The sequence below is a fragment of the Narcine bancroftii genome, chromosome 5 (assembly GCF_036971445.1).
Source record: "Narcine bancroftii isolate sNarBan1 chromosome 5, sNarBan1.hap1, whole genome shotgun sequence".
In the NCBI taxonomy this organism is placed as follows: Eukaryota; Metazoa; Chordata; class Chondrichthyes; order Torpediniformes; family Narcinidae; genus Narcine; species Narcine bancroftii.
Window position 1 is genome coordinate 143,248,579 of NC_091473.1, and position 16,016 is coordinate 143,264,594.

At 43.7% G+C, this 16,016-nt stretch overlaps 1 protein-coding gene across 6 annotated transcripts in view; it reads right to left on the bottom strand.

The window, feature by feature from the left end:
* The window catches only part of pigk (phosphatidylinositol glycan anchor biosynthesis, class K), a 178,237-nt gene that overhangs the window by 76,761 nt on the left and 85,460 nt on the right, over positions 1 to 16,016 (bottom strand). The window contains exon 11 of one of the 6 annotated variants that reach the window (XR_011357963.1): positions 6,521 to 6,653. The exons of 3 other annotated variants lie outside the window; for them this stretch is intronic. Coding sequence is in view for 1 of the 3 variants with exons in the window: in XM_069939299.1 (XP_069795400.1) it covers positions 6,630 to 6,653 (24 nt within the window). In the remaining 2 variants the exon portion in view is untranslated. Of the gene's footprint in view, positions 1 to 5,294; positions 6,654 to 16,016 lie in introns of those variants that run through there. 2 more of the 6 variants (XR_011357964.1, XM_069939299.1) reach the window with 2 other exon arrangements.

Below are 16,016 nucleotides of genomic sequence, written 5' to 3' on the forward strand. Positions count from 1 at the left end.
TGTAATACTGGATCTCCTGTCAGGGAACGAGCTAGGTCAGGTAGCGGACATTAATGTTGGAGAACCAATTGGGTCTAGTGATCATAATTCTGTTAGTTTTAAGGAAGAGCAAGGAGAGGCCTAAAGTTGAGGTTCTGGATTGGAAAAGAGCAAATTTCAAAGGAATAAGAAAGGATTTGGGGATTATTGAGTGGGACAGGATATTTTCAGGTAAGGATGTTAATGAAAAATGGAGGATATTCAAAAAAGAAATTTTGAGGGTACAGAGTAGTTATGTCCCAGTCTGGATCAAAGGAAAGGCTGGAAGTCATAGGGAGGCTTGGTTTTTGAGGAATATTGGAAATTTGGTTAAGATAAAAAGGGAGGTGTACAAGAGGTATAAAGAGCAGGGAGCTGAAAAGTTGAAGGAGGACTACAAGGAGTGTAGAAGGAATCTTAAGAAATAAATTAGAAAGGCCAAAAAAAGGCATGAAGAGGCTTTGGCTGACAGAGTAAAAATAAATACAAGGGGTTTCTATAAGAACATTAAAAGTAAAAGATTAGTGAGAGATAAAATTGGACCCCTTGTAGATAGCGAGGGTAGGCTGAGTGAGAAGTCTGAGGAAATGGGGGAAATTTTGAATGATTTCTTTGCCTCGGTATTGACTAGGGAAAAAAATGTTGAAACAGTTGAAGTAAATAAAAATAGTGGGGAGGTTATGAAGCATATAAGGATAACCGAGGAGGTAGTGATGGCTGTGTTAAAAAAGATAAAGGTGGATAAATCTCCCAGTCCGGACAAAATATTCCCTAGGACACTCAGGGAGGCTAGTGGACAGTTAGTGGGGCCATTAACAGAGATATTTAGGATGTCACTGGCCACGGGGGTGGTACCAAAGGATTGGAGGGTGGCGCATGTGGTTCCTCTGTTTAAGATCCAAATGCAAACCTGGGAATTATAGGCCTGTTAGTATGACGTCTGTGGTGGGCAAGTTGATGGAAAGTGTTCTGAGGGATGCTATGTACAAATATTTGGAGGTACAGGGATTGATAGGGAGTAATCAGCATGGTTTTGTCAGGGGTAGATCATGCTTGACAAACCTGATTGAGTTCTTCGGGAGGGTTACAAAAAAGGTTGATGAAGGGAAAGCTGTGGATGTTGTCTATTTGGACTTTAGTAAAGCTTTTGACAAAGTTCCCCACAGGAGGTTAGGAAAAAAGGTGGAAGCATTAGGTATAAATAAAGAGGTAGTGAAATGGATTCAGCAGTGGTTGGATGGGAGGTGTCAGAGAGTAGTGGTAGAAAATTGTTTGTCCAATTGGAGGCCGGTGACTAGTGGAGTTCCTCAGGGTTCGGTCCTGGGTCCACTATTATTTGTTATATATATTAACGATCTGGATGTAGGGGTGGAGAATTGGATAAGCAAGTTTGCGGATGACACAAAGATTGGTGGTGTTGTGGACAGTGAGGTAGATTACCGTAGATTAAAAGGTGATTTAGGAAGGCTGGAGGTGTGGGCTGAGAAATGGCTGATGGAATTTAATACAGATAAATGTGAGGTGCTACATTTTGGAAAGGCAAATTTAAAGAGGTCATATACATTGAACGGTAGACAATTGAGGAGTGCAGAGCAACAAAGGGATTTAGGAGTGATGGTAAATAGTACCCTCAAGGCTGATACTCAGGTAGATGGTGTGGTGAAGAAGGCATTTGGAATGTTGGCCTTCATAAATCAGAGTATTGAATTCAAGAGTAGGGAGGTTTTGATGAAATTGTACAAGGCATTGGTGAGGCCAAATTTGGAGTACTGTGTACAGTTTTGGTCACCAAATTATAGGAAAGATATAAACAAAATAGAGAGAGTGCAGAGAAGGTTCACGAGAATGTTGACAGGATTTCAGGGTCTGAGTTACAGGGAAAGGTTGTGCAGACTGGGGCTTTTTTCTCTGGAGCGTAGAAGATTGAGGGGGGACTTGATAGAGGTGTTTAAGATTTTAAAAGGGACAGACGGAGTAAATGTGGATAGGCTTTTTCAATTAAGAAAGGGGGAGATTCAAACTAGAGGACATGGTTTAAGATTGAAGGGGAAAAATTATAAGGGGAACATGAGGGGAAATTTCTTTACGCAGAGGGTGGTGGGGATGTGGAATGAGATTCCGGCAGACGTGGTCGAGGCGGGATCATTGGTTACATTTAAGGAAAGACTGAATCGTTACATGGATAGGAGGGGACTAGAGGGGTATGGACCGGGTGCCCGAACTGGCCTGTTCTGTGCTGTAAGTGGTTATATGGTCTTGCTAATGCTGCATCTGGAGTACTGCATGCAGTTCTGGTTTCCTTGCTTGAGGAAGGATGTACTGGCTTTGGAGGCAGTGCAGAAGAGGTTCACCAGGCTCATTCCAGAGATGAGGAGATTAGCCTATGAGGAGAGATCTAGTCATCTAGGACATGCTGGAATTTAGAAGACTGAGACAGTTTCTAATAGATTCAACTGCACAAAGGTGAGAGCAAGGATTACGAGAGCGTAGAGAATGGCAGAATTTGCTCTCCCTTCCACCTTTGTGGGAAATTAAAATACGTCAACTTCCTTCCACCACAGGTGACATTAGAGTCCATTTTCAACTGTCTTGAAACAAGGCCTACAGTGATTTCACACATCACAAATGTTCACAAATCTTCCTGCCATCAAATGATATCCTACTACCACATCTTCGGTGCATAATAACTTTAATAACCAGCCCCCAGCTACGATACTGAGTGTAATTCTGATTCAGCTCAAATTCGAATGTGATACAAAGCCAAAGTTGCGATCCTAATCTATCATTAAGGAAAAAGGTATTATTTCACAGTTGACAATTTAATAATAATTATATTTCATTTTCTTAGGCTATGACTGCCTGAGGCAAGATTGGGAATAGGCAGTTAATTGCAATATAATGAGCTATTTAGAGGAACGCTAAATTCTGACATGGTAAGTTCTGTTCATTTCAACCTGCTGACAGCTTCAATTGAAGTCGGCACGTTGCTGAGAAATAATTAACGAACCCGAACTTGGCACTGCCCTTTGGAGATAGCGTGCCCTCATTGGATCCTTTCCATGCGCATCACTCTCCAAAATCTTCGTTTGAGGAGAGTTCTTCGTTCACGTAACATTAACAAAATTGTCCATTTGTTGGTTACGTTAATTCCATGTGTCCACAATCATCCTGGCCTGACTATTAATAGTTATGCCAAGGTGCTAAATGCTGGAATCCATGCCATCAACGTGCCCTCTTCACTTCTCCTCTTTCAGAACTGCTCAAAAGATCATCAGTCCGGTTCTCCTTCTGCAAATTTCCAATTGCTTCTCTTGTGCAAAACCCTTCACTATGATAAAGATGTTGCCTAGATCTAGGCCTCGATCAACTTCTGATACTATCTCTTTCATCTTTCCACCATTATTCCATTGGGTTGGGCCACACATGTCCTGCTCCATTCTCATGGATCCATTGGAGTTCAAGGAACATTTTTTTTAATTTAAATTTTAAATTGGTAACAGGCCATTTCGGCCCACGAATCTGTGCCGCCTAATTTTCACCCAATTAACCTACACCCCTGGTATGTTTTGAATGGTGGGAGGAAACCAGAGCTCCCCAGAAAATCCCATGCAGACATGGGGAGAACGTACAAAGTCCTTACAGACAGCATGGGATTTGAACCCTGGTCCCAATCACTTGTGCTGCAAAGATGTGCTAACCGCTGTGTCAACAGTGCCGCCCTAATTATCAAACATCGGTAATTAATTCTCCCCTTGTGTCTGCACCATTCCTCCAGGAACCATCTTCCAACTCCTCTTTTGCACCCATACGCTTAGTCTCGAGATCAACTAAAAGCACGTGTTAGTTTAAGGAATGTATCCAATCATCACCGTCACCTTACTTGAATCCTCAGTCCCAATTTAGCCCAATTTGTCTGAGATGCAGCACGCGATGAGGTAATTTCCTCAAATAACACCTGGAAAGGCCAAAGACAGGATCTTCTCTTCACTTCCTCAATTCCATTTCCAAGCAGAAACTGAATCACACTATGTGTAAACTTGACCAAAACCAACTGTGGACTATATTACTATCAACATTAATGTTGACCTGTTTCCATCTCCAAAGGAGTAAAATTGTGATGGAGGCTCAGTCTTGAAGGCCTCCAGGTCAAGATGAAAGTTCATGACAGAGGCTCAGTCCTGTAGGCCACCAGGGTTTTCGATGGCAGCTCAGTCAAAGCTTTGCCCATTCTACTCATCTCAATTTCTTTGCTCAGGAGTTTTTCATTGACCACACCATCTACCACAGACTTTCTACTCTCCCTCCCCCAACCACTCAACATATAAACTTGCATCCAATCTTGGCTTCTTGAGTATTCCAAGTTTATTCCCTTCCCCACAGACATCCTCACCTGCATCTGCTCTGAAATTCCCTTCCTTAACAACTTCAACCTCAACATTTTCTTCCTTCAAGATGTTGCTTAAAATCCTCTTTTAACCAAGCCTTTTGCTGCCAGCTTCATTAGGGTTATTATCTCCTTATGAAGCTTAGAGGCCGATTTTGCCTGTATTTCTCCTGAATAGACATGGGATGCTTTGCTGCATTAAAAAAGCTATGGAAATGGAGTTGCTGTTGGCAATTATTGTTTGATTTTCACTGAAGTCTGGTGGTGTATTGGTCTTGTCATCTACAGGTCACGTTCAAATCCTTCTCAGGCAAGCAATAATTCTTGTAATGGAGCTGGTAATTTGTGAGACTTTGTTTTTCTTTTGTAAATCAGAAGTAGACAACCAGCCCCTTTTTCCCCAGGCAGGAGGCTGAAACATTAGGGGCATGTAAAGGACTCCTAGACAGGTACTCGGATGGAAGAAAAATAGAGGGTTACAAGGTTGGAAGGGTTTTGTTTTATCTTGGGAAGGAAGGATCTATACTGTGCTGGAGTGTTCTATGTTTAATATCCTCCAAAGGGAAGCTGCTACCACAACTGCTCACTGAGATTGATTCTAAATAGCATCAAATGGTAAAGCAAGCTTCCTAATTGACATGCCAATTTTTGCCTCCTTGCTACCTTCAACTATCAAAATAGTCCAACCTCTTTTCTTGTCAAGTAGTACAACAGGAATCCTCAGGCAAGCAATCTCTTACATTCCTTAAACAAACTGTCCAAATTACAACTTTCCAATCTCTCGTTTCTAAAAAATCTATACTTTGCTTTCCCCAATTCAAGAAAGGAGCTGAATAAACAAAGAGGTATTTTTGAGCACAATTTGGAGAAGAGGTCGTTCTGTCCAAAAACGTTCCATGTAGCACATTTATTCATCATAAATAGATATTACTTGTATCGGTGAAATACTTGCCTTGCATGTGTATTGTTTAACTGTACATGTGTTATGTCTGGTTGTGTGTCTGCGTGTTTTGCACCGAGGACCGTAGAATGCTGTTTCGTCGAGTTGTACTTGCATAATCAGATGGCAATAAACCAAACATGAGGCTGGCCTTTTGTGGGACATCCCTATGTGCAATCATGCAATGGCTTCCAACTCTGCGTGAAGCGGAGGTGTCATGGAATGTGACAAAATCAATGCACAATGCAAGGTGCATTATAACTCATGCCTCTCAGAATCAGGATGCACTTCACACCCAATAAAAATACTTCTGAAACTTAGTCACCGTCATACTCCAGGAAACACAGCACAAAGAGAAATTGTCATACCGCTTCATTGCTTTCCATTATTGATGACTCCACATTAATGCAATGAACTAGATTTCAGATTGAACAAAACCTTCTGCCTGGAGGTGTCGTGGAATGCAATTATATTCTACTGTCAAAGCAGTCGGCAAATCTTATTAAATTCATTCATCCCTTCCGATTTATACAGATATCTCTCTACAGGCATCATTTCAAATTGTTACTCAACCATAACTGAAGGATATTCTAAAATCAAAACTACTCTGGGAGCAAATGACAGAAACGGGGTATCAACACTGTGGAGTCATACAATATACCTAAATGTGATTAATTATCAACCAAGTTCACAATAAAATAGTAAAGAGATCCTTGGGGTGGAGGCACGTCGATCCCTGAAAGTGATGACACAGGTTGTACTTCTCCTGGACAGCCTTAAATGTAAAGGCATCAACATTGCCTTTTCTCATTGTAGGTGAAACCCCACCTCTAAATGGTTCCACTGTTTTCATTTCTTATATACCTACTTCTCTCTTCCCTTATCCCCTCCCCCCACCCACCTACCTCCCATGGTCTTTCCACCTACTGTCCAGTCAGTACCTTATAATCTCTTGGTTTCATTCTGCCCTCCTTCTTTCCCCCTTGATGTCACCTTCTTCTTACTTTAGTTCAAATTCATTATCACCTGATTGTACATATAGAACCCGATGAAACAGCGTTTCTCCAGACCGTGGAGTACACACAATACAAAGTACTTAAAAATCACAAAAATAATCAAATATACATAAATATTTGGGATGAATTACACAGTTACAGGATATTATTCATCAGTCTCACCACCTGTGGGAAGAAGCTATTCCCCAGTCTGGCAAGCTCCTGTACCTCCTCCTTGATGGTAGTGGGTTAAAGATACTATATGCGGCGAATGGAATGGGTCTTCCATCATTCATTGAGCCCCAGTAAGTGTCATCTAGAGAGGAAAGCGAGACCCCAGTGATCATCTTGGCTGTTTTAATGAACCTCTGTATCGACCTCTGGTTCGAAGCTTTGCAGCTTCGCAGTACCACACAATGTTGCAGCCAGTCAGGACACTCTCAATTGTGCTCTTGTAAAAGGCTGTCAAGTGGGGGTCTGGTAGCCTTGCCCTCCCCGGCCTCCTACGGAAGTGGAGATGCTGCTACACCCCCCGACTATGAGGTGGTGCTGTGAGTCCAGGATAAGTCGCCCTTATAATCTTGATAAAGGGTCCCGACCAAGAACATCAACTGATCATCCCCCCACCCATGAATGCTGCCTAACTTTGCTTTGTTTTCTGATGATAAAGGCATGCTTGGCACAATCGCCTTCATCAGTCAGGGCAGCAGACGGGATATAGTCATACAGGTGTTAAGGCCACATCAGCAATACTGCAAACACTCTGGTTGCTTTGCAATCAGAAGGATCTCACTGAATTGGAAAAAAATGCAAAAAGTGTTCATAAAGATGTTACCAGAACTGGAGGGCTTGAGTGATAAAGCAAAGCTACATCACCTCAGACTTCTTCCTTGCAGAATGAGAGGCTATTTGGGGCATATATCAAATCATAGACAAGGTGAATAATCGTATACTCCTTTCACACTTGCATCCCACTAAATTGGCCATTCAGTGTCCCGGGATAGGATGGAGGTTTAGCTTTTCACACTTGACCACACCTAACTGGGACACTGAGCGTGTTCACACTAGGAGCCATTCCTGGGGTTAGGACTGTTCTACCTTCTACTGGTGCAATTAGCCACTTCACACTTGCCTGATTGCAACATCGGCATCTGCAGACTCTGGGGATTGTACTGGGTTAGAGGCAGTCAATCCCTGGCGTGAGATGTCATCTGACGCCGGCGTTGAGCTGAATTTGCTTTCATATTTGCCACCTTAAAGGCCGATTGACGTTTGATTCCTGGGTTCAATTGCAAGTGTGAAAAGGGCTAGAGTCTTTTCCCCAGAGTAGGAGAGTCTAAAACTAGAGCACATAAGTTTAAGGAGAAAAGATTTAAAACTGACCTGAGATGAAATTTTTTGGACAAAAGGGCACTGTGTATATGGATCAAACTACCTGAGGAATTATGATATTTAAAGGACATTTGCACCAGTACATAGGTGGAAAGAGTTGGAGGGACATGAGCCAACTGCAGACAAATGGGGCAAGCTCAGGCAGGCAACTTGGTCATCATGGATGAGTTGGAGCAAAGAACCATATAACCATATAACCACTTATAGCACAGAACAGGCCAGTTCGGCCCTACTAGTCCATGCCGTAGCAAATCCCCACCCTCCTAGTCCCATTGACCAGCACCTGGTCCATACCCCTCTAGTTCCCTCCTATCCATGTAATGATCCAGTCTTTCCTTAAATGTAACCAATGATCCCGCCTCGACCACGTCTGCCGGAATCTCATTCCACATCCCCACCACCCTCTGCGTAAAGAAATTTCCCCTCATGTTCCCCTTATAATTTTCCCCCTTCAATCTTAAACCATGTCCTCTAGTTTGAATCTCCCCCTTTCTTAATTGAAAAAGCCTATCCACATTTACTCCGTCTGTCCCTTTTAAAATCTTAAACACCTCTATCAAGCCCCCTCTCAATCTTCCACGCTCCAGAGAAAAAAGCCCCAGTCTGCACAACCTTTCCCTGTAACTCAAACCTTCAAATCCTGTCAACATTCTCGTGAACCTTCTCTGCACTCTCTCTATTTTGTTTATATCTTTCGTATAATTTGGTGACCAAAACTGTACACAGTACTCCAAATTTGGCCTCACTAATGCCTTGTACAATTTCATCATTACCTCCCTACTCTTGAATTCAATACTCCGATTTATGAAGGCCAACATTCCAAATGCCTTCTTCACCACACCATCTACCTGAGTATCAGCCTTGAGGGTACTATTTAACATAACTCCTAAATCCCTTTGTTCCTCTGCACTCCTCAATTGTCTACCATTCAATGTATATGACCTATTTAAATTTGCCTTTCCAAAATGTAGCACCTCACATTTATCTGTATTAAATTCCATCAGCCATTTCTCAGCCCTCACCTCCAGCCTTCCTAAATCACCTTTTAATCTACAGTAATCTACCTCACTGTCCACAACACCACCAATCTTTGTGTCATCCGCAAACTTGCTTATCCAATTCTCCACCCCTACATCCAGATCGTTAATATATATAACAAATAATAGTGGACCCAGGACCGAACCCTGAGGAACTCCACTAGTCACTGGCCTCCAATTGGACAAACAATTTTCTACCACTACTCTCTGACACCTCCCATCCAACCACTGCTGAATCCATTTCACTACCTCTTTATTTATACCTAATGCCTCCACCTTTTTTCCTAACCTCCTGTGGGGAACTTTGTCAAAAGCTTTACTAAAGTCCAAATAGACAACATCCACAGCTTTCCCTTCATCAACCTTTTTTGTAACCCCCTTGAAAAACTCAATCAGGTTTGTCAAGCATGATCTACCCCTGACAAAACCATGGTGATTACTCCCTAGCAATCCCTGTACCTCCAAAAATTTGTAAATAGCATCCCTCAGAACACTTTCCATCAACTTGCCCACCACAGACGTCAGACTTACAGGCCTATAATTCCCAGGTTTGCATTTGGACCCTTTCTTAAACAGAGGAACCACATGCGCCACCATCCAATCCTTTGGCACCACCCCCATGGCCAGTGACATCCTAAATATCTCTGTTAATGGCCCCACTAACTGTCCACTAGCCTCCCTGAGTGTCCTTGGGAATATTTTGTCCGGTCCAGGAGATTTATCCACCTTTATCTTTTTTAACACAGCCATCACTACCTCCTCGGTTATCCTTATATGCTTCATGACCTCCCCATTATTTTTCTTTACTTCATCTGGTTCAACATTTTTTTCCCTAGTGAATACCGAGGCAAAGAAATCATTCAAAATTTCCCCCATTTCCTCAGACCTCTCACTCAGCCTACCCTCGCTATCTACAAGGGGTCCAATTTTATCTCTCACTAATCTTTTACTTTTAATGTACTTATAGAAATCCTTTGGATTTATTTTTACTTTGTCAGCCAAAGCCTCTTCATGCCTTTTTTTGGCCTTTCTAATTTCTTTCTGAAGATTCCTTCTACACTCCTTGTAGTCCTCCTTCAACTTCTCAGCTCCCTGCTCTTTATAACTCTCGTACACCTCCCTTTTTCTCCTAACCAAATTTCCAATATTCCTCGAAAACCAAGCATCCCTATGACTTCCAGCCTTTCCTTTGATCCAGACTGGGACATAACTACTCTGTACCCTCAAAATCTCTTTTTTGAATATCCTCCATTTTTCATTAACATCCTTACCTGAAAATATCCTGTCCCACTCAATACTCCCCAAATCCCTTCTTATTCCTTTGAAATTTGCTCTTTTCCAATCCAGAACCTCAACTTTAGGCCTCTCCTTGCTCTTCCCTAAAACTACCCTAAAACTAACAGAATTATGATCACTAGACCCAATTGGTTCTCCAACATTAATGTCCGCTACCTGACCTAGCTCGTTCCCTAACAGGAGATCCAGTATTACACCGTCCCGAGTCGGTTCTTCTACTAACTGATTTAGAAAACAATCCTGAACACATTTAACGAACTCCAGCCCATCCAGCCCTCTAACCGTATGGGTATCCCAATCAATGTGTGGGAAGTTAAAATCTCCCATGATCACTACCTTATGATTTTCACACATATACGTTATCTCCCTACAAATTTGTTCCTCTAATTTTTTTGGCCCATTTGGTGGTCTGTAATACACCCCTATTAGCACCCTCTTGCCTCCTCCACCCCTCAATTCCACCCAAACAGCCTCACTGGTCGATCCCTCCATACCATCCTGCCACCTCACGGCAGTAATGTCCTCCTTAACAAGCAGAGCAACTCCTCCTCCTTTTTTACCCCCTGATCTATCACATCTAAAACAAATGTATCCTGGAATATTAAGTTGCCAGTCCTGCCCCTCCTATAGCCAGGTCTCACTAATTGCCACAATATCGTGACCCCAAGTATCTATCCATGCTCTCAGCTTATCTACCTTGTTCACTATGCTTCTTGCATTAAAATAGATGCATCTCAGAGAATGACCCTCACATATATTCTCTTTTTTACCTTCTACCCTAATCTCCATCCTACCTTTGTTATCTTTTTTATTCCTATCTAGGTGGCCATACTCCCTGGACACTGCTCTCACACTCTGTTCCCCACCCCCCCTGCCAAACTAGTTTAAACCTTCCCCTACAGCTCTAGCAAATCAGCTTGCCAGCACATTGGTCCCCCTCCAGTTCAAGTGGAGTCCGTCCCTCTTGTACAGGTCCGACCTTCCCCAGAAGAAATCCCAATGATCCAGAAATCTTATCCCTTGCCCCCTGCACCATCTCTTTTGCCACGCATTCATCCTCCACATCCTCCTATTTCTACCCTCACTAGCTCGTGGCACGGGCAGCAATCCAGAGATTACTACCTTGGAGGTCCTGTTTTTTAAACTTCCTACCTAATTCTACATAATCCTGTTTCAGGACCTCATCCCCACTTTGAACTAAGTCATTGGTCCCCACATGGACCACGACTTCTGGCTGTTCTCCTTCCCCTTGCAGAATGCTATGTACTCGATCAGAGATATCCCTGACCCTGGCACCTGTGACTCTATTAGATCCTCCAATTTTCTGGTTTTACACAGACTGTTATTCTTGGCGCTTTTACAACAAGCATCAAGAGACACTCAGAGGGGCTAGAAAACAGATTCAAATTTTATTTGGCTGTAGAAAACGGTGCAAATACAGATGTCAGGCTACCCATCATCCATGCTTGAACACCATGCTCTTCTAACTGACTGAACCAGAAGCAGGCCCCCTGGCCATTTAGGCCAAACTATTTATTCTGTCTCGTCCCATTGACTTTCTCCGGACCATAGCCTTCCAAACCTGTTCAATCCACGCCCCTATCGAACCCCAATTCACCACTTCTGCTGAGAGCTCGCTCCACACTCACCTTTCTCTTGAGTAAAGGATTTCCCCCCCCCTAATCCTTCACCCTTAACCCCTCTCCTTCAGTTCTTGTCTCGCCCAACGTCAGTTGAAAAACCCTGTTTGCATTTGCCCAGTCTATAACCCCCCTCATAACTTTGTATTCCTCTATCAAATCTCCCTTTATACTCTGGGGAGAAACCAGAAAACGTTCAGATGTTGGGGTCCAGCTCCTTAAGTCTTGGCAATACCCTTATAAATCTTCTGCACTTTTTTCAAATTTATTAACATCTTTCTTGGAGTAAGGTGACCAAACATCTACCCAATATTCCAAATTAAATCTCACCAATGCCTTATACAACTTCAACATAACACCCCAACTCCTGTATTCAATAATTTGATTTATGGCCAATGTGCCAAAAGCTTTCTTTTTGATCCCATCTACTCTCATAAAACCATTTTCAAGGAATTACATATTGCTACTCCCAGAAAATTTTGTCTTTTTTTATATAGTCACACACATCTAGTCAGAATAACACCCGACCATTATTCTGTCTTTTATGGTCAAGTCAATTTTCAATCCAACCTACCAACTCATCATGGTCTTCCCTCTTCAGTCAAATCCCATTTGACTCTTTTTTTCCAACCAGCCTACCACAAGGGACCTTGCCAAATGCTTTACTAAATAAAGACCACTGCCCTACCCTCATCAATCGCCTTCACTACATTTTTAACATGAACGGGGATTGGGAAAGTCAGGAAGGTTCTGGATCTCAGGAGAAAGAGTTGATAGGATGCCTACAGGATAGCTTTTTGGAACAGCTTGTTGCTAAGCCCACCAGGGGATTGGTGGCTTTGGATTGGGTGATGTGTAATGTACCTGAGGTAATGTACCTGTGCTTACTGCTAAGTGGCCTGCCACATGAGCCACCCACCCCCCCACCCCCACCCCCACCAGAACAGGCAATCCTGCTGCGGACCCCTAAAGTCTGTTTTTTGTTGATTGGGTGACCTTCCTCTCCACCAAGGCGCCTGAACCATGACCGGTCTATCCAGATCCAGATGGGCAGGTTTGAGGAGGTCAAATGCAAAAGCTTCCTCTTTACCTCCAATGCCCAAAATGTACGTTGAACCATTGCATCTTAGTACCTCGAAGGGACCCTCATATGGACGCTGGAATGGAGCTCGGTGAGCTCCTTTCTGTACAAAAACGTACTTGCAGTCCTGCATGTTCTGAGGTATATAGGATCTGGCCTGACCATGTTGAGATGTCGGTATGGGTGTTAAAGAACTGAGCTTCTCGCGGAGCTTACTTAGGACTGTTTAGGGCATCTCCTCCCATCCTTGTGAGTCTGATACAAATTCTTCTGGAGCCATTTAACTGTGCTGGGCTTAGCGAATGCCCAGATCACCTCGACCTTTGCCAGTAGTAGCTTTGCTCCGTGTTTGTCAATTCAAGGGCCCAGAAAGTCGATGGTCGCTAACCCGAATTTACATTTGGCCGGGTTGATGGTCAGCCCAAACTCATTTAAATGCGTGAAAAGCTTGTGCAGGTGGGACAGATGTTCTTGAAGACTGCGGCTAGCAATAAGTATGTCGTCTAGGTATATGAAGGAAAAGTCGAGATTGCGTCCCACTCTGTCCATTAAATGTTAGAAAGTCTGTGCAGCATTCTTGAGCCGAAAAGGCATCCTTGTGAATTCAAAAAGGCCAAAGGGTGTAATAATAGCCGTTTTTGGAAAGTTATCTAGGTGGACCAGGATCTGATGGTATGCCTTGACCAGGTCCACCTTGGAAAAGATGCCGGCTCCTTGCAGGTTGGAAGCGAAGTCCTTTACATGTGGTACCAGGTTGCGATCCAATGTGTTACCCTCGTTCAACCTGCAGTAATCACCACAGGGTCTCCATCCGCCTGCGGCCTTGGGTACCTGGTGGAGTGGGGAGGCCCAGGAGCTATCGGACCATTGTACAATACCCTCATTCTCCATCTTTTCAAACACCTCTTTGGTGAGACGAAGTTTATCGGAGGGAGCCTGCGAGCTTGGGCATGCAGCAGTGGCCCTTCAGTTGGCATCTAGTGCTGCTGAGGTGAATTGCAGCATAATTATTGCGGGAAATTGCCCCAACAACCTGGCGAATTCACTCTCTGAAAGAGTAACGAAGTCTAAATGCGGGGCTGGCTGCTTGGTCTCACCTTAGGCAAAGGTCTATAAAGTGTTGGTGCGAACGAGCCTTTGTCCCTCTGGATCAATCAGCAGGCCATGTGCTCTGAAAAAAAATCAGCTCCCAGTAGTAGTTCTGCGACGCGGCCAATGTAAACTTCCACGTGTACTTAGTGTTGCCAAACTAAAGAAGGATGCTACCTGTGCCAAATGTCTGAATAGTACTGCAGTTTGCGGATTTCAATGGTGGGCCAGGTTTTTTGTTACGTGTGTCCCAAGAGACACCGGCCGGAATGTCTATCCCTGACATATAAAAAGCTGTCTCAATGGCCAGCCGCCGCAGCTATCAGTGACGGCTGGCCCCGGCGTTTCCCTGAAACACACAGGGAGGTCGGCAGCGGTGAGCTTCTGCACCCCATCGTAGATGGTAGAAATACCAATGGGTGCTAACTTCATCCTGTTGTCTCCTGGCCGACTGGCGGTCTGACAACAGATTTGATCGATCCTGCTGCCGGTCTAATGTTGGAGTTGCATGGTCCTGGTGCTGTGAGCGGGATCTTGTGACCTGTCCTACGGATGTCATGCTTTCTTGCTTAACTCACCATAGAATGTCATAACATATAACATAACAATTACAGCACGGAAACAGGCCATTAGGCCCTTCTAGTCCACACCGAACCAAACACCCCTTTCTAGTCCCACCTCCCTGCACAATGCCCATAACCCTCCATCTTCTTCTCATCCATATACCTGTCCAACCTTTTCTTAACTAATATAATTGACTCCGCCGCCACTATTTCTCCCGGAAGATCATTCCACACGGCTACCACTCTCTGAGTAAAGAAGTTCCCCTTCATGTTACCTCAAAACCTCTGCCCCTTAATTCTTAACTCATGTCCTCTTGTTTTAATCTTTCCTCCTCTTAACGGAAATAGGCTATCCACATCCACTCTGTCTATCCCTTTCATAATCTTAAATACTTCTATCAAATCCCCTCTCAACCTTCTACGCTCCAAAGAATAAAGACCTAATCTGTCCAATCTCTCCCTATACTCTAGATGCTTAAACCCAGGTAACATTCTGGTAAACCTTCTCTGCACTCTCTCCACTCTGTTTATATCCTTCCTCTAATTAGGCGACCAGAACTGCACACAGAACTCCAAATTAGGCCGCACCAACGTCTTATACAGTCTCAACATCACCTCCCAACTCCTATATTCCATGCAATGATTGATAAAGGCCAGCATACTAAAAAGCCTTCTTCACCACCCTATTCATGTGAGTTTCTACCTTCAGGGAACGATGTACCGTTACTCCTAAATCTTTCTGCTCCTCTGTATTCCTCAATGCTCTCCCATTTACCACGTATGTCCTATTCTGATTCTTCTTACCAAAATGAAGCACCTCACACTTATCAGCATTAAATTCCATCTGCCATTTTTCAGCCCACTTTTCTAAGCAGCCCAAATCCCTCTGCAATCCTTGAAAACCTTCTTCATTATCCACTATTCCACCTATCTTAGTATCGTCTGCATATTTACTAATCCAATTCACCACCCCATCATCTAGATCATTAATGTATATAACGAACATGGGTTGCGACTCTCCGTGGGTCACTGAAATCCTCATCGGCCAGCAACATGTGGATATCTTCTGGCAACTGCTCAAAGAAAGCCTGCTCGAACGTGAGGCAGGGCCCATGACCTTCCTTTAGTGCCAGCATTTCATTCATGAGTATGGAAGGGGTCCTGTCTCCCAAGCCATCCAAGAGAAGTAAACAGATTGCCCGCTCATGTCGTGAGAGTCCAGAGGTATAGATGAGCAGGCTCTTGAGCGCCATCTACTGGCCCTCTGGAGACTGCTGCAGAAAATCAGAAACTCGGCATGCCGTCTCTTGAACCAAGATGCTTACTACATAGTGAGTGGAATCAGATGTTATCTGCCTCAAGTGGAATTGGGCTTCTGCTTGGTCAAACCATACACCTGTTGTGAAGTCCAAAACGTTGGCAGCTTCAGAGCCACAGCCATGCATCAAAGAAAAATTTTCCATGTTGTTCCAAATATCATTTGGACTGTCAGGGTCACCAACGTAGCAAAGTATTCTATACTGAGCTACTACAGATGTCGGTGTACACGTCATCGAGTTGATGTATACACTGGGAAGTCGA